The sequence below is a fragment of the Telopea speciosissima genome, chromosome 10 (genome assembly GCF_018873765.1).
Source record: "Telopea speciosissima isolate NSW1024214 ecotype Mountain lineage chromosome 10, Tspe_v1, whole genome shotgun sequence".
Lineage (NCBI taxonomy): Eukaryota > Viridiplantae > Streptophyta > Magnoliopsida > Proteales > Proteaceae > Telopea > Telopea speciosissima.
The window spans coordinates 60,447,991-60,458,029 of record NC_057925.1 but is presented as its reverse complement, the minus strand read 5'-3'; the positions used below and the strand labels follow the sequence as shown (position 1 = coordinate 60,458,029).

At 40.2% G+C, this 10,039-nt stretch overlaps 2 protein-coding genes across 3 annotated transcripts; one reads left to right on the top strand and one right to left on the bottom strand.

Annotated features, from left to right (window-relative positions):
* Positions 1-4,052, top strand: LOC122642118 (G-type lectin S-receptor-like serine/threonine-protein kinase LECRK3). 2 transcript variants are annotated; one of them, XM_043835536.1, is made up of 2 exons: positions 1-2,264; positions 3,879-4,052. In XM_043835536.1, exons 1-2 carry the CDS (start codon positions 3-5, stop codon positions 4,038-4,040), a joined length of 2,424 nt encoding a protein of 807 aa, XP_043691471.1. In that variant the 5' UTR covers positions 1-2; the 3' UTR covers positions 4,041-4,052. The 2 variants fall into 2 exon arrangements, with proteins under 2 accessions (XP_043691471.1, XP_043691472.1); XM_043835537.1 differs by having other exon boundaries at positions 1-2,272; positions 3,887-4,052.
* Positions 4,053-6,284: 2,232 nt separating this feature from the next.
* On the bottom strand, positions 6,285-8,759 carry LOC122642120 (G-type lectin S-receptor-like serine/threonine-protein kinase LECRK2; the record flags this gene model as incomplete). The annotated part of the gene is made up of 1 exon (XM_043835538.1): positions 6,285-8,759. A coding segment is annotated over one exon (2,424 nt), but the record flags the coding sequence as incomplete, so codon positions are not given.
* Between the last annotated feature and the right edge of the window lie 1,280 nt (positions 8,760-10,039).

Here is a 10,039-nt window from a genome sequence, read left to right as displayed (position 1 = left end):
CAATGGTTGACAATCCTTGTCATGGTTTCTCCCTCTTGCTTCTTCTTCTTCCTCTTCTTCCCTTTTCTACGTCTGCACAAACTAACAGTAATGTGAGCTTGGGCGAATCTCTCTCTGCTGGCAGTAGCACCTCTTCATGGCTTTCTCCTTCAGGTGAATTTGCGTTTGGATTCCAAGCTATCAAAAATACGGATGATGCCTTCTTGCTTGCCATCTGGTATGAGAAAATACCTGAGAAGACTATAGTTTGGTATGCAAATGGAGATAAACCAGTACCTAGAGGATCAAAAGTTCAGCTTACCATTAATGGTGACCTCAAGCTCAACAACCCTCAAGGAGAAGAGATATGGAGGGCTCAATCCATTCTTGGTGTCGTCACCTATGCTGCAATGCTTGACACTGGCAACTTTGTGCTTGTGGATAGAAGCTCTGATCATATATGGGAGAGCTTTAAAAACCCAAGTGACACCATCCTCCCTTCCCAGATATTAGAACTGGGCAGCACGCTTTCTTCTCGACAACCAACCAACTACTCCAGAGGAAGGTTCCAGCTCCGCCCGCTTGCTGATGGTAATCTTGTTCTGAATACTGTATTTTTACCAACAAACAGCTCCTTTGATCCTTATTATGTAAGCAACACTGGTAGTTCTGGTTATCAAGTTGTCTTCAATGGGAGTACAGCTATCATTTATATTCAAAGCCTATATGGAAGCATAGTATCGAACCTTACAGTTAGGAGCATACCATCGACCAAAACTCATTACCATAGAGCAACCATTGATTTTAATGGTGTTTTCACGCAATATGCTCGACCAAAGTCCTCTTCAAGCAGCAATGACTATGAAAGTTGGTCCATCGTCTGGTGTATTCCTGATGACATTTGCTCTCATCAGGAAATAGGCGAAGGGATTTGCGGCTTTAACAGCATTTGCAGGATTGTGCAAAATCGACCTGTTTGTAAATGCCCAGATCAATATACGTTGGATGATCCAAACAATACATTGAGTGGCTGCAAACCTGACTTCATACTACAAGGATGCCATGAAAATCAATCAGGATCTCCTGACATTTTGTATAGAATGAACGAGTTGCTTGACACAGATTGGCCTGGTTCAGCTGACTATCAAAGGCTGACACCTTATTCTGAAGCAGAATGCCAAGATGCTTGCTTGTATGATTGTCAATGTGCAATGTCAACTTTATTAGACTCGAAATGTTGGAAGAAGAGCCTACCCTTTAGAAATGGGAGACAGAAGAGTGATCTCATTGTGAAGGCCTATCTTAAAGTCTCATCAGGTAATCCTCCTCCAGTTCCAGTAGATGATAATCCTCGGTCAAACTCAAATCATGATGTAAAGGAGAAAGATCAAGGTTTGTTCAGTGTTGCTGCAGCTGTGCTATTAGGTAGCTCAATATTTGTCAATTTTCTTTTTCTATCTGCAATTTTTATGGTGGTCTTGATGTATCACAAGAAACTAAAAGAGAAGGTACAAAAACCAAGTTCTTTTGAGACAAATCTACATTCTTTTTCTTACAAAGACCTGACGGAAGCAACAGATGGATTCAAGGAAGAGCTGGGCAGGGGAGCTTTTGGTGTTGTCTATAAAGGGGTCTTGGATTCTAAACTTGTAGCTGTAAAAAAGCTAGGCAGAGTGGTACAAGAGGGAGATAAGGAGTTTAAGACTGAATTGAGAGCGATTGGCCAGACCCATCATAAGAATCTGGTCAAATTGGTTGGATTCTGTGAGGAAGGACAGCACAGGCTCCTGGTCTATGAGTTCATGAGTAATGGCAGTTTAGCCAGCTTCCTTTTTGGATCGTCAAGCCCAGATTGGTACCAACGAACCCAGATTGCATACGGTATTGCAAGAGGGCTTATGTACTTGCATGAAGAGTGCAGCATCCCGGTCATCCACTGTGATATAAAGCCTCAAAACACACTTCTCGATGACTCCTATACTGCAAGGATTTCTGACTTTGGATTGGCCAAGCTTTTGATGACTGATCAGAGTCGAACTCGCACAGCCATTAGAGGGACCAAAGGCTATGTTGCACCTGAGTGGTTCAGGCACATGCCTATCACAGTTAAGGTAGATGTGTATAGCTTTGGTGTCATGTTAATGGAGATCATCTGTTGTCGGAAAAATGTTGAACTGGAAATGGGTGGTGATGAGAGAGCAATTCTGACTGATTGGGCCGATGATTGCTATCAAGAAGGAAGGCTAGATGCTCTGGTGGAGAATGATATGGAAGCAATGAATGATATAGGAAAGCTAGAGAGGCTATTGAAGATAGCAATTTGGTGTATCCAAGACGAGCCGTCACTAAGACCCACTATGAAGAAGGTTGTACAGATGCTGGAAGGAATTGTTGAAGTTTCTGTTCCCCCACACCCTTATCTTTTCATCTCAGCTGTTGAAACTTAAAAGAATCTCTTTTTCTTCATCCAAGTAATGTCTCACAACTCCTCTTAATTTCGTTGTGCTTCATCATTTATGTAGCATTTATTGTATTGGCACTTATTGTATTAGTTTGTAATTTTTGTAAGTTTCAACTTTGTGTCCCAAGTAGAGGATTGAATTTGAACATTTTGAGGGCTTCTTTCAGTGTAGAAATGAGAAATTGAATCTCTCTCTCTCTCTCTCTCTCTCTCTCTCTCTCTCTCTCTTCTCTCTCTCTTTTATTGATTTGGTGCAACTTGATAAGCTTTAGAAATCTGTACCAGTTTTGCCTTAATTTTACTAGTGCTTGGACTCTCCAACAGTGTCAAACTCATTCTGTTAGACATGACAAAACACTAACTATTAAATGGGAAAAGGCTGGTATGCAAGCCGTATACCGTATGCTAGCACCTTAAAACCAAGCAGTTGTTTCCTAACGGTTAGAAATGGGAGACTGAAGAGTGGTATGAATTTGAAGTCTTTCCTCAAAGTCTCAGCAGGTAATAATACCCAGAGAAATCCTCATCCTCCTCCAGTTCCAGTAGATGATAATCATTTGTTCAGTGTTGTCGCAGCTGTGCTATTAGGTATCTCAATAATTTTCAATTTAATTTTTCTAGCTGCTGGGGTTTTGATGTACTATAAGAAACTAAAAGAAAAAGTACGGAAAAAAACCAAGCAGTTCTTTTGAAACAAATCTACATTCTTTTTACATACAAAGATCTGCAGGAAGCTAAAGATGGATTCAAGGAAGAGCTGAGAAGGGGAGCTTTTGGTGTTGTCTATAAAGGGGTCTTGGGTTTGGATTCTAAACTTATAGCTGTAAAAAAGCTAGACAGAGTGGTACAAGAGAGAGATAAGGAGTTTAATACTGAATTGAGCGTGATTGGCCAGACCCATCATAAGAATCTGGTCAAATTGGTTGGAATCTGTGAGGAAAAACAGCACAGGCTACTGGTCTATGAGTTCATGTGCAATGGCAGTTTAGCAAACTTCCTTTTTGGATCGTCAAGAAGGTCAGATTGGGACCAACAAACCCAGATTGCATTCGATGTTGCAAGAGGGCTTTCGTCTTTGCATGAAGATTGCAATATCCCGATCATCCACTGCGATATAAAGCCTCAAAACATACTTCTTGATGACTCTTATACAGCAAGGATTTCTGACTTTGGATTGGCCAAGCTTTTGATGAATGATCAGAGTTGAACTCGCACAGCCATTAGAGGGACCAAAGGCTATGTTGCACCTAAATGGTTCAGGAACATGCCTAGCACAGTGAAGGTAGATGTGTATAGCTTTGGTGTCATGTTATTGGAAATCATTTGTTGTCGGAAAAGTGTTGAACTGGAAATGGATGGTGATGAGAGAGCAATTCTGACCGATTGGGCTTATGATTGCTATCGAGAAGCAAGGCTAGATGCTCTGGTGGAGAATGATATGGGAAGGCTAGAGAAGCTATTGAAGGTAGCAATTTGGTGTATTCAAGAAGAGCCATCACTAAGACCCACTATGAGGAAGGTTGTACAGATGCTAGAAGGAATTGTTGAAGTTTCTGTGCCCCCACACCCTTATCTTTTCATCTCAGTTGTTGAAACTTAAAACAATTCTCTTCTCTATCCAATAATTAATGTCTCACGATTCCTTTTTCTAATTTTCTTTGCTTAATCATTTATGTAGCATTTATTGTATGACTTTGTTATTTAGATATCTATTTTGTAACCAAGTTTATCTTAGTTTTGAGACTACTACCCAATATATACCATACTTTTTGTGAGTTTTAACTTTGTATCCCAAGGAGAGGATTGAGCTTTAACATTTTAAGGGATTCATGCAGTGTAGAAGTTATTCTTTCAATTTCTTTTGTTTCTCATGACACAGGTAGCCTCATTGAAAGAATCAGAGGAAACAGGGGAAACTAACTAATGCAATTTTTTTCAAAAAATGTTGTATGGTTGAATCTCACAAGTCTCAAGAAATGCTTCCATATTTCTAGTTTGATTGCCATTAATTAAGGTCTTCATCTGAAAGTATAAGATCATCAAATAAGTCCAGAGGAGGCTTAAAAATATGCCATTGGATCCCTGAATTTGATTTAGAGCTTTGTTCCTGTGCTTAATATAGAGCCTTGTCTACTTCCATTAGTTCGTCTTGAGAAGATAATTACTTATTTTAGTTACACTTGGCGTGTCATGAGTTCACACTTCCCTGCCACATGGCATGTAGGGTGGGCCATATGATGGAGGACCTCCTTGCCACATGGCATAGAGGACCCACACCAATCATACTGCTCAAATTCCAGCTAATTAAGAAGCATGAGAAGTGGTTAAAAGTTTAGTCAACCGAGTTACAAGAACTATTAATGGAATCTAGATAATGGTATTTTTTGTAATTTTATTACTTTTATGGGGGGGTTTTCCCCTATACTTGTTTGAGATCGAAATTTGACCACTGAGATGACTGTGGAACTCTGTCATATGTGCCAACCTGCCTGTGTTATGGAATGGAAGTGTGTCCTTGTGACAATCTAAATATGATCACCAATGTCAAACCTGAACTTTGTTGTTCATAATAGTATACAGAAAGTATTATTACTCATAAGATCACTAATCTAAGCTGTAGCTAACATTATAGAAATAATTGTTACTGTATATATGCCTAATTCTCTTAGAAACCAAGATTTTTTGTGTGGACTTCATGAGGATACAGTATTGAGTTATATCAAGTCAAAGTCACAATACTAGAATATCAAAATTATTAATGCTGTCAAGGTCATCAGGAATATGGGAATGGAGAGCAAGAAATTAAGTTCTTCATTGTTACCATTAAAAGAACATGACCTCACCTACCGTTTAAGTCAAGGTGACTAAAAATTGTTGAAGAGATGAGATGCCATTAATTTTCAAGTGGGCTTTTATTATTAATTACCATGCAATGTATAGAAAGGTGGTTAATTGACTGTTAAATTTACTTTGAACAGCTTCAACTTTAACTTTGGTGGTCACAGGTAATCTAGTGGTCTACTTTGATAGGAACTTTGGTGAGGAAAGAGGAGAATATACCTTGTAATCATCCTGACTGGTGGAAAGTGCCAGATCACTACAAGGAAGTGTAATGGACTAAAATTCAGGTAAAGTGACAACCCATTTGGCCATTCAAGCTGTAGCTTAATATATCATATTGTCTTGTAGGGGAAATATGAAATTCATCCTCTAAGGAAGAAATGAGTCTTCCAAAAAATGGCTCTACATCGGACGGCCTTTAATGTGGTAGTGAGGAGGAGATGACTCAGACACATAATTCTTGTGTTCCACTGGATCAGTGGAAAGATCTAAACAAAAAATGAATCATACTACTAATCGGAGAAGTTTTGCACTGCTTTATGAATTAAATTAAAGGTAGGTTTCTTATACACAAATACATACAATTGATAATGCTGAAAGACATGTAAACTGTTATACTAATTTTTCTCTGTATGTAGCTTCAGTGGAAGGAGAATCCTGAAGGTGTGGAGCCTTCAAGGTTTGAGATTCTCATGAACACAAATTGGAAAAAGGATGGTACTCCTATTGATAGTTAATTTCCCCTGATTCTTTCAATGAAGTTATCTGTGTCATTAGAAATACAAGAAATTGAAAACAAAATTGATTCTATTTCTCACTTCTACACAGTAAGAAGCCTTCAAAATGCCAAGCTCAATCCTCTCCTTGGGACACACATAAAATTCACAGAAGATATGGAATATATTGGGTTGTAGTCTTAAACTAAGATAAACTTGATTACAAATAAATATTTAAATTACAAACTAACACAATAAATGCTACATAAATGATTAAGCACAGAAAGAGGAGTTGTGAGACACTACTTGGATGAAGAAAAAGAGAATTGTTTTAAGTTTCAACAACTGAAAAGATAAGGGTGTGGGGGCTCAGAAACTTCAGTAATTCCTTCTAGCATCTGTACAACCTTCCTCATAGTAGGTCTTAGTGATGGCTCTTCTTGAATACACCAAATTGCTACCTTAAATAGCCTCTCTAGCCTTCCCATATTATTCATTGCTTCAATATCATTCTCCACCAGAGCATCTAACCTTCCTTCTTGATAGCAATAATAAGCCCAATCGGTCAGAATCGCTCTCTCGTCACCACCCATTTCCAGTTCAACACTTTTCCGACAACAAATGATCTCCAATAGCATGACACCAAAGCTATACACATCTACCTTAACTGTGATAGGCAAGTGCCTGAACCACTCAGGTGCAATATAGCCTTTGGTCCCTCTAATGGCCGTGTTAGTTCGACTCTTATCAGTCATCAAGAGCTTGGCCAATCCAAAGTCAGAAATCCTTGCTGTATAACAGTCGTCCAGAAGTATGTTTTGAGGCTTTATATCGCAGTGGATGATCTGGACACTGCACTCTTCATGTAAATACATAAGCCCTCTTGCAATACCAAATGCAATCTGGGTTCGTTGGTTCCAATCTGGCCTTGATGATCCAAAAAGGAAGCCTGCTAAAGTACCATTGCTCATGAACTCATAGACCAAGAGCCTGTGCTGTCCTTCCTCACAAAATCCAACCAATTTGACCAAGTTCTTATGATGGGTCTGGCCAATCACACTCAACTCAGTCTTAAACTCCTTGTCTCCCTCTTGTACCACTTTGTCTAGCTTTTTTACAGCTACAAGTTTAGAATCCAAACCTAAGACCCCTTTATAGACAACACCAAAAGCTCCCCTTCCCAGCTCTTCCTTGAATCCATCTGTAGCATCCTCCAGGTCTTTGTAAGTAAAAGAATGCAGATTTGTTTCAAAAGAACTTGGTTTTTGTACCTTTTCTTTTAGTTTCTTATAGTAAACCAGAACCCCCATAAAAATTGCAGCTAGAAAAATTAAATTGAAAAATATTGAGCTACCTAACAACACAGCTGCAACAACACTGAACAAACCTTTATCTTTCTCCTCTCCATTAGGATTTGACCCAGGAATATTATGATCTACTGGAACTGAAGGAGCTGGATGAGGATTTCTCGGGGTATTTTTATCTGCTGAGACTTTGAGGAAAGCCTTCACAATTACATCACTCCTCTGTCTCCCATTTCTAACCTGTAAGCTCTTCTTCCAACAGTTCCCATCTCTGAAAGTGGCAATTGCACATTGACAATCATACAAACAAGAGTTTTTGCAATCTGCTTCAGTATAAGGTGCCCGCCTTTGATAGTCAGCTGAATTCGGCCAAGCTGTGTCAAGCAACTCATCCATCCTATACAAAATCTCAGGGGTTCCTGTTCCATTTCCATTGCATCCTTGTAGTATGAAGTCAGGTTTGCAGCCACTCGATGTATTGTTCGGATCAACCAACGTATATTGATTTGGGCATCCACAAACAGGTCGATTTTGCACAATCCTGCAAATGCTGTTATAGCCACAAATCCCTTCGCCCACATCCTGACTATTAAAAGAACAAACGTCATCAGGAATTGACCAGCCGATGGACCAACTTTCATAGCCATTGCTGCTCGAAGAGGACTTTGGTCGAGCATATTGGGTGAATACACCATTAAAATCAATGGTTGCTCTGTGGTAATGGGTTTTGGTTGAGGGTATGCTCCCAACTGTGAGGTCCAATAATATGCTTCCATTTTGGCTTTGAATATGAATGGTAGCTGTACTCTCATTGAAGACAACTTGATAACCAGAACCAAAAGTGTTGCTTACATAATAAGCAGCATAGGCGTAGTTTGATGGTAATGCTACAGTATTCATAACAAGATTACCATCAGTAAGCAGGCGGAGCTGGACCCTTCCTTTGGAGTAATTGGTTGGTTGTCGAGAAGAAAGCATGCTACCCAGTTCTAATATCTGGGTAGGGAGAATGGTGTCACTTGGATTTTTAAAGCTCTCCCATATATGGACAGAGTTGCTATCCACAAGCACAAAGTTGCCAGTGTCAAGCATTGCAGCATAGGTGACGACACCAAGAATGGATTGAGCTCTCCATATCTCTTCTCCTTGAGGGTTGTTAAGCTCTAGGCCACCATTAATGGTAAGCTGAAGTTTTGATCCTTTAGGTGCTGGTTTATCTCCATTTGCATACCAAACTATAGTCTTCTCAGGTATTTTGTCATACCAGATGGCAAGCAAGAAGGCATCATCCCTATTGTTGATAGAATGGAACCCAAACGCAAATTCACCTGAAGGAGAAAGCCATGAAGAGGTGTTACCACCGGCAGAGAGAGATTCGCCCAAGCTCACATTACTGTAACTTTGAGAGAACACAGAAAAAGGTTGAAGAGTAAGAAGAAGAAGAAAGAGGGAGAAAAGAAGACCGTTGGAATTTTTCAAAATATTGATGTGGACTTTTAGTCCCACATCGGCTATGAAAGGAAAGCTCATTGGATTTATATGTGTTAGTAGTAAGTAGTTATTATTATCACATGTAATGTTAGAAGAGATTGTACGGTGCACTTGCGGCGAGGACGGTACCCGTCCGGCGCGTCTGCCATGCGCGTGCGTGTGCGTGAGGCGCAATGTGGCGCTTTGATGGCGCACTTTGCACTTCGCAGTATGTCGCCTTAATCTTTTCGGGATCGGCGGTGTTTGATCAAAGGGTGCTTAGGATCGATCCGACCGTTGGATCGGTGGCTGATCAAAGAGGGAGTGCAACCCTTGGTTTAACATTGTCCCCAAGAGTTGCAGCCCACACGAACAGCCAAGGGAGCCCAGCCCAATAGTCATGACCTGTCAGGTCAAGCCATATGAGCCAATGGGTGTGACCCATCCGAACAGGCCTTGTGGGCCTATAAATGGGCCACGAATTCTCTCAGTCCAGGGAAAAAAAATAAAAAAATCTCTGATAGCTTCACAGTGTTACTGTCTCTGCAACCAGTAACAGTCCGCCTGATTTATCTTGGGAGGCAGGTTTGCTGCAACCCTTTGCGGCGGATTAGGAGGGTGCAAATCGCATCTTGGCGAGACGATTTCGTTCGACTCAGGCCTTCTTTCTGTCCTCTCCTTTTTGTTCAGATTTTTAACACACCAAGATTGCGAACCACCATTGCATAAGCTGTTTGCTTAACTAGGGAAGGAAGGGAAACAATTAAAAACTGATCTCAGAGCTTGTACTACTCCACTGGTGAAGTGAAGGAAAATTTCATGCAATAAATTAAAATCATATGTAATCGTGTCAACACAGATCTTCTACGCGCTACTCTGTCTTGCCTATGCTGCGGAGACACAAGGTGGTGCGCATTGACCACCTTACTCCTGTTTGGGCAAGGCGTTAGAACCGAGATAAGGTGGTCAATGCATGCCACCTTGTGTCAGAACAGCACGGCAAGACGTGCAGCTCACGCCATGGAGGAAGAAGGAAAACTAAAAAGTTCTAAATTTTTTCATTTATTACTTCAAAATTGCTTGACTATAAAATCAAGATGTGTTGTGTGTAAGGGTTTAAATGAATAACCGAAATCCATTTCCATATTCGTGTTCGTATCTGTTTAGCACTATCCGAATCCGTTTGAAAACTAAACGGATGCGATTATGGATAGGCTATAACTATCCAAAAAGCTATATTTACATGTAAACAGATAAAATATCCGATC

What these genes read in the sequence shown, in the direction of transcription:
- LOC122642118 (XM_043835536.1), top strand. Translation starts at nt 3, where the DNA reads ATGGTTGACAATCCTTGTCATGGTTTCTCCCTCTTGCTTCTTCTTCTT. An exon ending in ATATGGAAGCAATGAATGAT is followed by an intron (nt 2,265 to 3,878) that starts ATAGGAAAGCTA and finishes GTGGAGAATGAT; the next exon opens with ATGGGAAGGCTAGAGAAGCT.